The sequence below is a fragment of the Aspergillus vadensis genome, assembly GCF_003184925.1.
Source record: "Aspergillus vadensis CBS 113365 unplaced genomic scaffold BO88scaffold_13, whole genome shotgun sequence".
Lineage (NCBI taxonomy): Eukaryota > Fungi > Ascomycota > Eurotiomycetes > Eurotiales > Aspergillaceae > Aspergillus > Aspergillus vadensis.
This window is the reverse complement of record NW_020292051.1, coordinates 658,805-674,763: the sequence shown is the minus strand read 5'-3', so window position 1 is coordinate 674,763 and position 15,959 is coordinate 658,805. Positions and strand designations below refer to the sequence as shown.

Genomic DNA, 15,959 nt, shown 5'->3' with positions numbered 1-15,959 from the left:
ATAGGAAGATGATAATGTGCCAGGGTAAAAATAAAACTCAATGAAAATGATGTTTACAGAAAATGGTTGGTATTGGTGGTGGTATGATTCCGGGCTGGCCTCACTTGAACAAGAGAGACTGTTGCTTACTTACTACTAGTAAGTTTTAGTAGGTTTCTACTTTACTGTAAGTTGATTCTCAGAATAACCCCCCTTCTATTTTATTGTCTGTTTTGGATAAGGTACTACAGTAGCCCTGGTTTTGGAGGTAGATGTTGAGTTACTTACTATCTACATTGCAGAAAGTACCACGGGAGTATAACATTAACCAACTGGTTAGTTAGTTAGTTAGTTGCTATCAATACTCCGTGGCTTTTGACTTTTTAGGGAGGGTGGGGTCAGGTGATCGGCCTGGCGTTACATACTACTCACATTATCCTTTACTTTACACCTCGGGTCCATTTGGGTCACCGTAGCGGGCGGTTCTCCTCTCTTTGATTCTCGTCCTTCGTCCCTCGCCACGTGAGCAGTCCCTCTCTACTCGACTCTCTCTCTACTCCTCCATGTATCCCTTTTTTCCATTGTAAAATCCGCCACAACTTTTTGCTTGTTTTCAAAGCCGATCCGTCCGCTGTCTTTGATGTGGATGCTTCGATCCCGACCATTTCTTTCGTGAACAAATTTCGTTCTCCAGCTTCTGCGATCGAACCGGTGTCTTCCCTCTTGTTGTTGCCCGTGGCAGGTGACTTGCTGTCAGGTGATAGATAGACCATCCCAAGGTAATCAATCCAGCTCTCCCTCTCCCCTTCTTCGCTCGCGCTGTGCCCCTCTACTCTCTGTCGCCTCTTGTCTGCTCCGCGGTTCTGCCACGGCCATCAGCATCGCCATAGCATTATGGCTTCTGCTTTGGCAACCCCCCTTGTCCTCTCCTTCTCCGACATGGCCCGGTCGGGCGATGGCCGAGGATGATGATGCTGTTTTTTCCCGCTTCCATCGGTCGCAAAGACGTCTTCGCGACGCGTCGCCGATTTCGCTCCCATCTCAGGGGCTTGCTCTTCATCTCCTCATGTGCTCCTGTTACTGTCTTCACTTCAGTGCCATCTCTCGTTTGTAGTTGTATCTCTGCTGGTGGTCGCGCCGTTCATCTTGTGTTCGGTGCTTGTTGGTGCTTGGATGCGGAGGTGGGCGCGTCAGCAAACGCGTTACTAGCTCACAACCCGTTCAGATCTGGCTCACCTGTGCACCCCAGCAACTGTAGCCCTTCACTGGGACTATCCAATGGCTCCACCGCAATTCAATGAATGCTACCATTTCCCCCCCTTTGCAATAGTGTTGCTTTGTCTACCCGCCGGATCATTTCTTACACCATCTTGAACCGTACTGATCGTGCAAAAGCAACTTGGTTACTAACAGAACTTCTAGAGTTAACGGGAATCGCCTAATCTCTCCGATTAGGCCCCTAGAGCTGGAGCGAAACTCCGGTAACTTCACTGAATCCCTATCGTTAGCAGGTAAGTGCGCTTCGAAGGTGGTGGCTGGCTCCCTAAATGACGCACCGCGATACTAACTGTTACGCACAGGGCAGTCATATAATACATACCTAACGATGTCTGATCCGTCGTTGGGTGCTACCGATGGTAGTGTTACGGCCAAGCGAAAGCGCGACAGTACCGATAGCACCGGTCCAGATGCCCAGCGTCTGAATCGATCTTCCAATGGGAGCAACGGCAGCATTCCCGCCCCAGATACTCAGCCGAACTTCGCCCATAGCTCTCTTGGATCCTATGACACGCATCTTCCAAGTGCTACGACAGAACTCAACATCGACCAGCAAATTCTGCAGCATGTTGGTCCTCAAAACGGTATCTCAGATGATAACGCCCTCACTGCTAAGGCGGCACTCGCCGCCCACACCCCTCAGAACAAATACCCGCCTCCCCCTGATGCGACCTTTGACAACAACCTCGCCCATGGCTTGACGTTTGGAGACGATATGGGTCAGGCTATCGGCTCCGCACATGGTCACAATTCTACTGCTGCCGCCGTCTACGCTGCTCGCGAAGCGCAGAGCATGAACCAGAAGCCTTCTGTAGGTTCTCCCGAATGGCACCAAATTCGCAAAAACAATCACAAAGAAGGTACAGCAATATTTCTCCCCTCTCCACTTTCATAGTGCATCCACTAATGAAGACTTAGTGGAGCGGCGACGCCGTGAGGCGATCAATGAGGGCATCAATCAGATCGCTCGCCTTGTCCCCAACTGTGACAAGAACAAGGGTGCCATTCTGCAACGCGCAATCGAATATATATGCCAACTACACGAAGAAAAGAAAGCCATGAGTGAACGTTGGGATCAGAACAATATGACCACGAGCCATGCAATCAACGAAATCAGCTCGCAGAACTCCAAACTGAAGATCGAAGTCAACCGTCGCGGTGACATTGCGCTGAAGTGGTTGCAGCGCTGCCGCGACGCAGGTCTCGATTTCGAAGACTACGAAGACTCGAAGGAGCTGGAGCCCCTTGACATTGACCAAGGCCAGGTTTGATCTCGACTAACGTGCATTACTGCTCGTGCAGAGAAGTAGTGTGAGAATCACTGCATTATCTCGTTCCTTATATTCACATGTGCTACGACTTGTTTACCTTGGGAGGCATGAGACAGCATCGATCTTGTCGCTTGCTTTCCTCTTCCTTTTTCCCCCTCTTAACACTATCCTAACAGCTTCTCCCCTTTCATTGAACAGACCTTGCCTGATCTCTCCCTGTTTCCACTTTTATTTTCCATGTCAGTTATTTGCAAGGTACAGTCTTACGATGTCCGGTTTTTGTTGTGAGGGAGAACGATGTGGTTCTCCAATCTTTATTTTAATTGCCTAGCCTGGGGTGGGTATCCTGTTTCTATTTCCCCCGTATCTGCTTTTACCCCTGCTGTGATTCTTTCTGTATGCTATTCTTAAGGATGGGACGGCGAAACTATGGCTGGGAGTGGATGATCCGATGGCCATGTAGCCTAGGACACCACGGCGTGTTATCGGAATGCAAGCTCATTTCAAGTCTGATCTCGGTGTGATTCTAGTAATGATTTTGTGAACAGAGCAGATATCGGACGAGGAATCAAACATAAGAGTGATTTGTCCTGCCTGCACTGGAACCAATAGAGTAGTAGATTACATACAGCACATACATAAACGATCACTCTAGGATTCCCCGGTACTGGTGTTTCTTCTCCCCTTGTTCCATTACTCATAGATACACATTCCCCCAACCATTCACACCACACCCCATTTTCTTTTCTTTCTTCCAACTTCATCCCCTTCCCCATAGCATTACCATCAACCACATAAGCAGTAATTACAATTGTTCAACTCGATTCACCTAGTATTACATGAATGATTCCCCCACCATTAGCTACTAGTATCTAGTACTTATAATGTCCGAGCCTCCATTCTCATACACAATTAGTGGTAGTACTACTACGAAGAATATTCTTCTACCAGTCTTACCCCCAACCACACAACATCTGAGTAAGTGTCACAATTATTCATTCGAAATCGCATCGCATCGCTTACTACTAGCCGCACGTCCCATCCGGACTTTTGTAATTGCCCCGCTGTTCAAATCCATCAATCCATCACGTGGATTTACATACATACATTCTCATGCAAAACGATGTGTGTGTGTGTGTGTGATGAGTTCCAAGTTCCGCTGAATTGGGAATACAAATCGTCCAACCTTTTTTTGTTGGTGTTCTTTCTGGCCATCTAGATATCAATAAGTAGTGGCTCGAATTCAATAGTAGTAGGTAGTGGGTTTATAGCCTAAGTAGTAGGCTGAGAGTTGGGGCAGGCAGGCAGGCAGGCAGGCTGATCGGTTATTTGCTACTTGGATGTTTGTGTCTCTTTCTGCGCGGTGGAGGAAGGGGATGATGACTTTGTTTGGGAAGGGGGATATATATAGTGTGGTGGTTTAGAGACATGTTGTGTGTGCAGTGAGTTGGATTGAGTAGGGTTGTAGGTGGAAGTGTAGTATAGTCAAACAGACATAGCTAGGGAAGGAGAACCAGGTGGATGTGGTGCGGTGCGGTGCGATATGTGGCATGAACGGTGTCATTTCTTAGACATAAGTAGTAATAGTGGTAACCTAAGAGGTTTTCGAAATAAGTATATACAGGAAGTTTATAAGATTTGTGAAAAGAAGCCCCCAAGCAAAGCGCTAATACACCAAAGAAGCAGAAGCATGACCAATCCCGGCACACACACTTCTAGAGAATTAAAATTTTAAGAAGAGTACAACATCATATCCCGTCATCGCAAACACCCAGTCAGTCAGGTCAGATCACCAATTTACTCAAAGTTGGAGGAAGCAGTGACAGACGAGCCAGACGAGACGCTGACGTTCTTGACGGTGATCTGAGAACCACCCTCGGCAGTGACACGGACATCGACGGTGTCGGTACCGAAACCGCTCTGGTTCTCGAAGTAGTTGTAGGAGGAACGGGTGGTGGATTGCCAGGTGCTACCGCTGTCGGTGCTGACCTCGAGCTTGGTGACGGGCAGGTTGGAGTTGACGACCTGCATGGCGAACCAGTAGGCGGAGGTGCCGCTCTTGTTGACCAGTTCGATTGGGGAGGTGATACCACAGGCAACGTATTCCCAGTCGATGCTGATAACGCCCTTGGAGATGTCGGCCAGCTCGGAGAAGGCGCTCTCGAAGAGATCGAGGTGGTTGGAGTCGCATTCGGGACATTCATCGACAACCTTGAATTTGTTAGAGACAGGAACGAAAGCATGTAGGGAAGCAGGGCTTGGGAGGTAAGACTTACCATGGCCTTAATCTTGGTACCGCTAGGGCCAGTGACCTCAACACAAGAACCACATTCCGCTGCGTTGTCCCAGCGTTGGGAGGAGAGTGCCGTGCCGAAGAGGCCAGAGGGGATAGTATAGTCAGTGAACGAGCAAGTTCCACCCGAGACGTTACCGCCGTAGAAAGTTGCCTCACCCGAGTACTCGGAACTCAGGGCACTGCTAGAGGTGGAAGAGCTGGAGCTGGAGGCAGACGATGTCGCGGCGCTAGCAGCGGTTGAGCTAGAAGAAGTAGACTTGGATTCGACGGTAGTGGCTGCGGCCTGGGTAGCAGCAGCTTCGGTAGTGGCAGCCTCAGTGGTAGCGGCCTCAGGGGTAGACTGAACAACGGCTTCGGTGGTAGCAGCAGCCTGAGTAGTAGCAGCTTCGGTGGTAGCGGCAGCAGCAGCCTGGCTAGTGACAGCCTCGGTGGTAGCGGCTTCAGGGGTAGGCTGGGCAGCAGCTTCAGTGGTCGCGGCAGCTTCGGTAGTTGCAGCCTCAGTGGTAACAGCCTCGGAGGTAGGCTCAGCGGCAGCAGTGGTTGCGGCGGCATTAACAGCAGCATTGGTCGTCACCTCAACGACCGAGGAAGAGGAAGAGGAGGTAACTTCCACAGCAGCACTAGTCTCAGCAGCAGGGGAAGCTTCGGCAACGGAGGAGGTGGTGGCAACTGGTGCAGCGCTTTCGACCGCGGAGCTCGTGGTGGCGACCGCAGGGGTTGCAGTCACGACCTCAGTCACGATAACGGTTGAAGACGAGTGCAAAGTAGTGACCTGATCAACCGAGGTAGAGCTTGACTCGACAGCAGGGGTTGAGGTTGACTGAACAGCAGGAGCGGAGGTTGACTCAACAGCGGGAGCAGAGGTTGGCTCGACGGATGCAGTTGAAGTGGGCTGGAGAGTAATCGTCTTGTAGTAGACGCTCTGAGTGTAGCCAACAGGACATTGGCCTTCACCTACACTGGCGAGCGTAGAGGTTGGCGCGGTTGGCGCAGTAGAGGAGGGCTGGAGAGTGATAGTCTTGTAGTAGACGCTCTGGGTGTAGCCTTGGGGGCATTGACCCTCAGCTTCACGGTTCAGCAGTGGGTTGGCAGAGACCGTTGCAGCCGCACTCAGGGCAGTCAAGCCCAAAGAGGCGAGGCGTTGATACTTCATGTTTGGAAGATGGAGAAAAGTGTCTCAGACAAGGTGCCAAGAAATGAAATAAAGAATGGATGTCTTTCTCTCTTTGCCGGCCAAGAGATGGCGAGGAATCACAGTAAAGACAGGACGTGTAGTCAACACAATAATGGTCAGTAATAATGAATGGACAGGATTTCAAATCCCAGGGTGTAAAATCTGCTGTTCCAGACAGAATGGCAAAGGAGCGACAAAGAGAGAGGAAGCTGAGAAAAGAAGGAACTTCGCAGAATAATAAGAGGCGAGGGAAGGAGAACGAGCGTTCGGGGGCGTCTGGCCCCAGAGCCAGGATAGTGTGATCCATCAGCAACCATCAATCTAAGGAAATGAACAGTCGTAAAGTTTTTCCCTGATTAGCGCCTTAACTTTAATGACACATAAGCCCGAGGGAAGGCAGCAGCGATTTCGTTCGCGCACCGCGAAATGAGATCGCAATGTGAAACGCCGGGCGTGGATCACCACATTGAAAGACCAGGGAATTGGAGCAGAATGATGGAGAAGCGCCGCCGCTGGGTCTTCCCTTTGCTCCGCACGTCTTAGATGTTGACCAACATCAATGGCTTCTGATATTGAGTAATTAAACTACACGGGCCCGACCCACTGCTCGGAAATCACCTAACGGCCAGAGAAATTTGCCCGGCTAGTAAGCAGTCGGGGGCGATTGTCTCCCCTGCACCAAGCCGCCAATAGCCTGACCGAGAGCTCCAGGGGTGTTCAAGCCGGACTCACCTTTGGCTAGCCAGGTTCAGTCCAGGGTAAACAAAGGGAGTGGAAAATATGGGCTGATGGCGGCAAAAAGAACCATCACCCAACGGAGTGCTAGCAATGAACGGGGGATCCATCCGCTCCGCGGCATCCCGCAGTGGGTCGGGTCTCTGGAGCCGGGAGTTCGTTCACCAAAAATCTCAATAACAATCATTATCAAAAATATCTTAATCTCCGTTGGTATTGTTGAGAGTGTTGTCTAGCTTTCTAATCAGGTAGGGTCTTCAATCGGAAGACCACAAGCGTCCAGGCATGGCCTCCATTGCGGGCTGTGTCTCCAGCACAGTCCTGGTGTGAAGCCGCAAATAATCTATCCGTCACTTGGAATCCCACATTACCTCGTTTAACCTCAAGAGCGCATCAGCGCTGGCTTTCTTTGCTGCCATGAACTCCTCCCGATTCTCCGCACCTCGGGGGCCTAGTAGAATGTCTGAGAAGCAAAGGTCAATGAGGACCTTGAGTTCGTCGTACGTGAACGGTTCGCCATTACCAGCGGCCAGCGCTTGGTCTCCGTGGGTTGCGAACGATTCCTTCTCATCCTTTGCGTAGTCTAAGGCTTTCTCCGCACCTTCCAGGAACCAATCGAGGAATTTAGCGCTACGAGGCAAAGCAACCACCTCGGTGTGCTCACTGTTCTGCTGTGAGTTAGGACTGTCATCTTTCCGTCCATCATCTGTTGGGTCTATGATGATGTTCTTCAGATTCTGTTGCAGCACTAGCACGTCTAGCTGCAGTCGGAGCGCGCCATTTTCGTTCATAGCCCCAATATGACAGGTGTTCGCGACGAAAGTACGGTCGATGAACCGAGCAAGCCCAGACGTGATGAACCATCGCTCAGGTGGTCCAAGGTACGACGAGATGTTGGTGTCAAACGCGATCAAGTCATTGTTCAGCTCAAGCACTGTAGGAGACGCAGCAGTTGGTTGGTTTGAGAGAATGTGCCACCAATTGGCGAGCGAGCTTGGGGAAGGCGTAGCGGGTTCCGAGCTTCGTGTGTTCCGGGGCTTGGGGCCTTCCATTGTCCGCTTCAGCATATGGATGATGCCGCAGCGGATGTCGACATGCAGGGCGAAGAGAGCAGTGCATGCAAGATCACGGAGAGACTGAAGAGTAGTGTCGAACACAGTCGCTGTCTCTTGGTTCAAAGGAAGATAAACTGGTTGATTGATGCCCTCGCACTTCGGTTTCATGGCACCAATCAGAGTCCAGCGGCGATTGGCTGGTCGGGACTCAGCCTGTCGCGAGTCGGAGGCTGGTTGTGTGATTTGACGTAATTGAGCAAGATGGCTTGCGAACCATTGCTGTACCAATTAGCTTCTGTGATTGGAAAAAGCTGGACTTGGATTGTCTAACTAACCATGCTGTTGAAAAGAAGCGACAAGGATACGACTGTCTTGGGATCAGATATGATGTCGTATGGCTCCAATGGAACCTCATTAGTCGAATTGATAAGGATGTCGGTTTCCTGATAGTGTCAGCTGGAGCTTTCCAAGAAGAAAGCCTACCATAGGCCTCCGATAGGATGGAATGGCACGGGGAATTTTGTTAGCTACCTTGTCTACGAGCTCCCGCTTATTCTCGGTCACTCCGTTCCATAACTCTGTGATAATGTCATGAACGTCGCCTGATTCCGCATGACGCGCGGCAGCCTTGAGTCGGACTTCTCCATTGTCTCGGGGAGATGTTTTGGTCACGATCGCTGAGCGGTGCAAATTAGAAGAATGAAACAAGAATGCTGGCCACGGATGTCTCACCTTTGTACCATCCACAACACTTGTCGTAGTAAGTCACAATTTGTGAAAGGAGGAGCTGTGTGAAGGCTTGATCATGTGGGATGCTGGATAGCATTTTACTGAATTCTCGAATAATCGACATGAATTTGACCGTACCCTGCGCGACCAGCTGTTAGCAATACGTAAAGAGTTGCCTAGGACTTCATTTACCTTGAAAACCGGCCGGGGAGAGACCCCAGACCAGTGAGGGTCCTCTGTGAAAGCATCCGGCGAGATAAAGCTAAGAGTGCAGAGGTCTGTCACGGTTTCGTCTAGCTGAGGGAGGAAAACGTTGACCAAGAAGTCATCTAGGAAAGAAGTCAATGTACTCATGGCAATGTCGGAATCCACGGGTACAATCTCCTTCAGCCGCTGAATAAATGATAGCGAAGGAGGAAGAAGGAGGCTCATGTTGAAGACGCTTGGCTCTATGAGGATCTTATGCCCAGTTCCCGAGTTTCCTTGTCTGGTGTCGGATGCATCGATGACAGCGGCTTTCTGGCTTGATTTGGTGACCAAGCCAGGAACCGAAGACCTGAGAATCTCGTCCAACTCATTTTGTTCGGCTTGTATTTCGGAAGTATGGTCCGTTTCGGACAATTTGAACATTTTCTATGGCCAGTGAGCAACTAAATAAGCATGTCTTCGTCACAGCACGCACCTTGTTCTTATCTCTCTGCCCTGTATAAAGTTGTCGTTTCGCTTCAGCCTCTTCGTGCCGGGGCCGGAATGATGATTCTCCATCCGTTGCCAGGTAATCATGCATGAGGGACCGGATCTTGATTATTAGGTGTTAGAAAGACAGACGAAAAAGCCCACAGCAGAGTCCATTCACGCACCTCACTTTGATAAAGCTTCCAAAGTTCCTTGAACCCACCCGCGAGCGCACTTCCCTTGGGTATACCCTCGCGTTCCACGATAGCTGCAATAACATCATGAACAACACGATGGCCTTCAGCAATAGCCTCGAACTTAGCATACAAGGTCCAAAGAAACTCCGATAGCACATGTCCACGTTTTTCGATTATATCTGTCGGCAAATTTGACTTGCTGTCTTGTGAGGTAAAGCCGCGGGTATTGTTTGGATACCTTGCATCAATCTCGGCGTTAGTTTTATCAACAACGGCAAACAGTTCAACAGGCAGGCGTTGCTCTATCCTATCAACTGCGATGTCCAAATGACCCATCTTGTTCAGCGCTTCGATCAGCAATTGTATGTAGTAGAATGTGTCAGCCTCCGGGTTTCGCGAAGCGTCTTCGACCATAGGCGTGGATGCGTCCAACTTCCCAAGAAATGCATAAACGGGTCTCTCCCATGAGCTTGTTCCGGTCCAGCTGGATGGGTGGGCTCCATTTCCTTCACCATCAGCAGTTGGTGGTTTCCAACGGCCTGAACAGTAGGGAGATTTGAGGTAGAGGTGATCGTGCAGCTCCTCTATCAGTATGTCTGTAAGAGATGCTTCTTGGTTTCCAAAGTAGGCTCGAATATCTGCGAGAGCTCCAATATTCTCGAGTTCAGAGCGCCGCAACAGCCGCAAAGCGTTATGCAATACCTCCACAGCCGCAAGGAATCGTTTGTCCGATATACGTGACTCTAGCCTTTCGGGCAGAGATTGAATCTCTTGTATCTGGCTGAATAATTGAATAATGTCGTCATATTTCTGTGACGACGTAGCTAATCCCTTCAATTCGGGCTTAGTCGACAACAATCCGGATTTCGCCTCTTCCAGCGAGATCTTCAATGTGCGGACTCGGCTTTGTGAGCTCTGTATGCTTGACTGGATCTTATGATAAGTACCAATGGAACTATTGAAGCCCTGGTGATGTTCTGGATACTTCAGCATCGTGTGCAGGCAGATGAGGGGTATGGTGGCTTACCATTGACAACGGACTTCAATGTCCTCTGAATCTTATCATTGATTCTTATAAAATCCGGCTCGCGATCGGCTTTTCCCAAGGTACTGGTATCCATCAGCTGCAAAGCGACTTGCACAGGCACACAGTTCTCGGAGGCCACAAAGTCCCATTCTCGTTGAACCATTTGCAGTACGTCTGTGACGGGAGCCAGTGATGTTAGCATGCTTCTGCTCAATCAAACCTCCCCTGGCGAGAAGTAAGAGGAAGAAGAGGCACAATCCGAACCTTCGATGGCCTGAGGACCTGCCGCACGACCGGGAACATTCTCGCCGCTGCTATTATTTCCTAACCAGCTATTGTCTCCGCGAGAGCGACCATCTCGAGAACCGAGTGCCCTCCTATCAGCCTCTCCGTCCCTTGTGCGCGATCGCGACGATGAGTGGTCACCATCTCTTTCCCGTCTTTCCCGTCGTCGTTCGGGTGACTGTCCCGGTGACAAGGAAGATGATGCAGGCTCTGGATAGAAGCCACCGTATCCACCTGGGCGACGCTCTCTCTCCGCACTGCCTCCTCCGTAGCCGTTCATCCCAAGGCTGCTACTGCTTCCGCCATATCCACCATCACCGCGGTCATAGCGGCTGGTATCGGAATATCCGTATCCGTTTGCGTAAGGGTTACTGCCACTCATACCAGAGAATTGCCTTCGTCGGAGACTAATCCGTGGGGAAGCTGATAAATGGGAGTTGAGGCTTTGCTGGCGAAGCGAGGGTAACGGGCTGTTTCGAAACCCTAGGTGAAGTTATGATCATGTAATGTTGTTGTCGCAATTATTCAAGCTAAAAGCAATACTAGCATGATCGCCTGGGTTGAGTTCAAAGCTAGAGAAGAAACGACGCCAGTTCCAACTGCGGAGGGGGGAAACAATAATATTGGCGTTAGGTCGGGGATGCGATGCGGAGAAGGTGTCACCTTGTAGATAGGAGCGGCAGTTTGGGATTGGCGGTCTCAACCTTTACCGCCTTGCTTGTTCTATAGTATACTCCGCACTAAGCAAGCCTGACAAGGTTGCAGAAACAGTACTAATCTTTCTACACCCATTCTGTCTCATAAGTATGGAGGTAAGGATTTTGGAGCAAAGAGAGCCATGTATACTTTGCCTAATGCACGTCATACGATTGAGTTCGTGTTACTGAAAGTTCTCTCAACGCGCATCCGCCTGGTCATGGTTTTACAGTCCATCCAAGCCATATGTCCTATTTAATCCATACCGTACTTCTTCATCATCTTCTTAACTTCTGGGTATCACAAAAGCTTTTTGTGGAGAGCAACTCAGGTAGCTAATGCCCGAGTATCTATCTACGTGCTGGATGTATCTACCTCGCATGGCAGCAGTACAGCCACTTACAGTGATTGGCTTGTTAGCGGGCGCTAATGTCCCTCGACATCATGGAGGTTTGTGACCCACCTTCATGGGACACAGGTAAGCATTTATCTTATCTCGATAAAGTGAACATGTCATCTCCTCGGACTTTGCGTAGTTGGCTGGGGAAGAGATCCAGTCGGTCTTAATACGAGAAGCCATCCTTCTCTCATAGAATGCCAGTCGGAGTTTACAAGGCATTAGGCAACGATTAATCAAGAAGAATGCAGGCGATCATTACATGGGCTCCATGCCACGAAGCCTTAATTCTCGCCCTCATGAGGTTTTCTTCGGACTTGGTAGATTCTAAGACAAAACGGGCTCGCCCAACGGTTTAGATACATGATTATGTATGCTTGTCCTCCAACGCATCTATCAAGCCTAGTAGCGGAAGAGAGACGGGAGCATATGTATTACCAACAGCATAAGACGCCCTTCAATCTTCGTGCTGGTCGTTGTTTCTCACGGTATGTCGAACCAGTCTATTTGGATATAGGCTGGGTCTCGCGCTGGAGCCAACTGCGTGTGTAGTCGTCGGTTTCGAAGAAGCGGTGAGTCTTCTCCCATACCTCTGCATGATAGTCATTTACCCATTTGATCTCATGCTCACTGAGAAGGGATGCATTAATCAAATTGCGGCCCAGTGGAGCCATGGTGACGTGCTCGAATCCCAGCCATGGCTTTTCACCGAACTTATGAGTCGTTTGCACTTCACGCGCCATGATAACATCTGAGTATAGCATTAGTCAAAGCCAATCATTGTAGAACAGCCGCGAAAGAGGTGTGGGGTTGCTTTGGAGAAATCAGAAACATACTCTCAATACGGATGCCGAATTTTCCGTCCTCATAGAATCCGGGTTCTGGTGCTGTTAGCAAGCGGCCTTGTATCTGTATCCCAGCTATCCTTACCGTCAGAAATAACGTTGCCCGCGGCGATGGGAACTTCAGTATACTGAACACGAGTGCCGATACCCATGGGTCCCTCGTGCACATTCTGTCGATACTGTTAGCTAAACGGTGATGTGCATAAGCGGGGAGCTTTGTTTTGTAGTGCTGACCAGATAAGAGCCGATTCCGTGCCCTGTTCCGTGGAGGTAGTCGAGGCCTTCCTTCCACAGGAATTGTCTAGCGAGAGCATCAAGCGCAAATCCACTAGTGCCCTTGGGGAAAACAGCAGTGTCGATAGAAATGAGACCTTTGAGCACCAGTGTGAAAGCTTTCTTTTCCAGTTCGGTGGGTTTTCCGAAATGGAACGTCCGGGTTACATCGGTGGTGCCATCCAGATACTGGGCACCGGAATCGCAAAGGTAAATGGCTGTTGGGTCGATAATGGAACAACTTCCTTTCTCTGGCTTATAATGGATAACTGCTCCATTCGGGCCTGTGGAGGAGATAGTATCGAAGGACAAGCCAGCATACAGTTCATGCTTGGACCTGATCTGTTCCAGCTTGTCTGCCGCATCAACTTCATCCAAGGTAGTTTTCTTGTTGATCAACTCGTTCTCGAGCCAAGCGAAATATTCGATCAAGGCCGCACCATCACGCACGTGGCAAGCGCGCATTCCCGCGAGTTCCACATCATTCTTAACGGCTTTGGCATCAGCAATAGGGCTACGGACCTCCTCAACCTGCTCTTCACCTCCCAGGCTAAGGCTGAGGGCCCAAGAAGCCTTGTTTGACAGCAGGAACTTGGGGGCCGCTCCCGTCGCATCTTGCTTTCGTGCCTCGCTAAGCGCTTTGGCATCTGCGAAGATAGAGTCATACGGCTTGATGACGACATCCTGGCCTAGATGAGCTTTCACTTCCGGCGTTAACTTGTCCTCGTCAACGTAGAGATCGACGGTAGTAGGGGTTATAAGGGCGTATGAAAAGAACACTGGGTTGTATGGAATACTGAAAACCATTAGCACGAACCAAAGGGCGAACTCGAGAGCTAAGCAGACGCGGGGCTTTGGACTTACTCGGTGCCTCTCAGGTTGAACAGCCACGCAATCTCGTCAAGCATCGCTATTGTATTCGTTAGCCGCAACACAATGCAGGTTTGGAAAGCAACATAGCATACAGATAACAATCCCAGCCGCTTTCTTGTTTTCCAACTCCTTGCGCAGGTCGCCGATTTTCTCCTGGAAGCTCTTGCCCGCATACTGCGCAGGGTGCACTCTTACCGCTTCCCTTGGAGGGGCCGGTCGGTCCTTACCCCAAACCAAGTCAACCAGGTTCTGCTCGACGCCCACGAGTGATGAGCCATTCTTCTTGAGAGTTTCCGAGAGACTACGGGCGCCCGCTACAAGATCTTAGCGTTCGGATCGATTTTCGCCATAAGGTCCGTGACGTTGCTTACCAGGTGTAACCAGAGCTGGATCGACACCAACGACTTTTCCTCCCTCGGCTTGTTCTGTAGTCCTATACCCAATTCAGTTTGCGATCCTATGTGTCTTATGGTAGGTTTTCAATACCATTCCTGCCATGTCGGGAATCCCTCAACGCCCCGCTTCAGAAGCGCCCAATTGCTGTCCAGCTGCTTCGAAGCCTGGTTGAAGTAACGGCCATCTGTCGATAGTGCCGCCTTGGTCATGGAAACAATAGCAGTTCCTGCCGATCCGGAGAAACCCGAGATGAATTCTATCGGAAGAAAGCAAAGCGTAAGTTACATGGCGAGGGAGACAAGGCGCAAATGCGAATAATATCCGAATTAGGAAACTGCGGAAGGCGGGATTCTAACCTCGGCGGCCGTCACATGGAGCAATGTATTCGGACTGATGACTGTCTTCCGAAGGAACGACTTTGGCTTCAGTGAGTATATGATTTCCAACGAAGAAGAACAGTGAACAGGGTTCATTGATGCCATACTGTAAACGTCCACCTTACGCTCCTGCATCAACTGCCTTAACCTGGCCAGACGTTCTGACGTGTCCACAGTCTCCATATCGATGATGAAGCGCGGGGCGGAGCTGGAGAAGAGCCTTGAACGGGGTAGGGGTAACTTGCGAGCCGATTGGAAAGCTGAAGTCCAAGCAAGGCGAATTGGAGGGTGAGAAAAGAGCATCGACTGGCAAGGATGTGCAAGAAGAAGCTGCAGGTTTCCGAGCAGAAGGTGGCCTTGGTTCCAAAGACTCCAAGAACACAGCTCTCAAGGTTGCACGGAGCAAGCAAGGGCCAAGGTAGAGGGGGACGGAGGAGGGGGGCAAGGCGGAGGAAAGGTGGGGAGGGGCACCAAGCTAGTTATAGCTGGAATTTCCAACAGGGAGGTCGTGTGCGCAGGTAAAATTGAAGCTGGAAAAGATTTGGCGTGGAGAAAGCGACGACTTAGAAGAACGATAAGCACAATAGCAGTACAAAGTAGACTAGCAGCAGCAGTAGCCGAGCATTGAGACGTGGGAGAAACGCGGAAGTGGGTATTTCCCAAGAGCTGTCCGTTGGAGCTCCGGGTTTGGTGGGCGGTGGGACGGAGTTACTACTGGCAACAATCAACTGGCACCGTAGTAGCAGTAATAATAATTGCCACGGCTGGTACTAAGGAGACGGAAGTTACCATTCATTACCGTCATTAATCTCGCCATCCATTCCGGTCGGGTAGATAGGTCCCGGTGATAGGTCGAGCTAGCTAGCTGGGTTATTAGGCCTCAACACACCTGGAAACCTAGTAGGGAATAGTTGAAATATCAAAGAGTCAGTCATAACCAGTCCACTCGAGATGACTATCCCTACATGTTGCTCGGTCTGTTGCTGACCTTACTCGTCTAGAACTGAGCAGCTTTGTCTGTTGCGGTATTTTAATTTTTTATTTTTCAGTCGCTGTATGATCAGCCGAATGTAGTGGTGAAGCTATGACACCACACCACAGTTGATAACTAACTAGTTATCTTAGTGAATGACTACAGTATTTAGTACTAACCCAATTCATCAGTGTGAATCAAACTGTTGCCCCATTACCTTGGATCTCATTATTATTCACACCAGCCCACTATAGTTAGCTCTGGTATTCCTTTCTCTTGTTGCTGTCTCACTCTGAACCCATCATCACATCCCACCTTCCTCTTTTGCTTACCGCCTGCTACTTTCGTGATAGCATTATCAACACGTGACTCCCCTTTCACCATCTCTCACCAATCTATATTGTGCCAGTGACAGTTCCCCCAGCCTA

At 50.1% G+C, this 15,959-nt stretch overlaps 3 protein-coding genes across 3 annotated transcripts; 1 reads left to right on the top strand and 2 right to left on the bottom strand.

Moving 5' to 3' along the window:
• Positions 1-1,398: 1,398 nt before the first annotated feature.
• On the top strand, positions 1,399-2,780 carry BO88DRAFT_62252 (putative HLH DNA binding protein (Penr2)). Its single transcript, XM_025713018.1, has 3 exons — positions 1,399-1,490; positions 1,560-2,117; positions 2,176-2,780. The coding sequence occupies exons 2-3, from the start codon at positions 1,586-1,588 to the stop codon at positions 2,526-2,528; spliced, it is 885 nt and encodes a 294-aa protein (XP_025562431.1). The 5' UTR covers positions 1,399-1,490; positions 1,560-1,585; the 3' UTR covers positions 2,529-2,780.
• Positions 2,781-4,325: 1,545 nt separating this feature from the next.
• On the bottom strand, positions 4,326-5,977 carry BO88DRAFT_341737 (putative extracellular cellulase CelA/allergen Asp F7-like; the record flags this gene model as incomplete). The annotated part of the gene is made up of 3 exons (XM_025703112.1): positions 4,326-4,739; positions 4,805-5,320; positions 5,762-5,977. 3 exons carry the CDS (start codon positions 5,975-5,977, stop codon positions 4,326-4,328), a joined length of 1,146 nt encoding a protein of 381 aa, XP_025562430.1.
• Positions 5,978-7,083: 1,106 nt separating this feature from the next.
• On the bottom strand, positions 7,084-14,741 carry BO88DRAFT_341839 (exocyst subunit SEC8; the record flags this gene model as incomplete). The annotated part of the gene is made up of 20 exons (XM_025703116.1): positions 7,084-8,067; positions 8,124-8,231; positions 8,320-8,465; positions 8,521-8,656; positions 8,710-9,150; positions 9,200-9,316; positions 9,378-10,366; positions 10,417-10,590; positions 10,681-11,096; positions 11,490-11,494; positions 12,385-12,545; positions 12,631-12,675; positions 12,725-12,809; positions 12,874-13,708; positions 13,777-13,822; positions 13,878-14,099; positions 14,157-14,218; positions 14,272-14,437; positions 14,538-14,597; positions 14,666-14,741. 20 exons carry the CDS (start codon positions 14,739-14,741, stop codon positions 7,084-7,086), a joined length of 5,274 nt encoding a protein of 1,757 aa, XP_025562429.1.
• Positions 14,742-15,959: the final 1,218 nt, after the last annotated feature.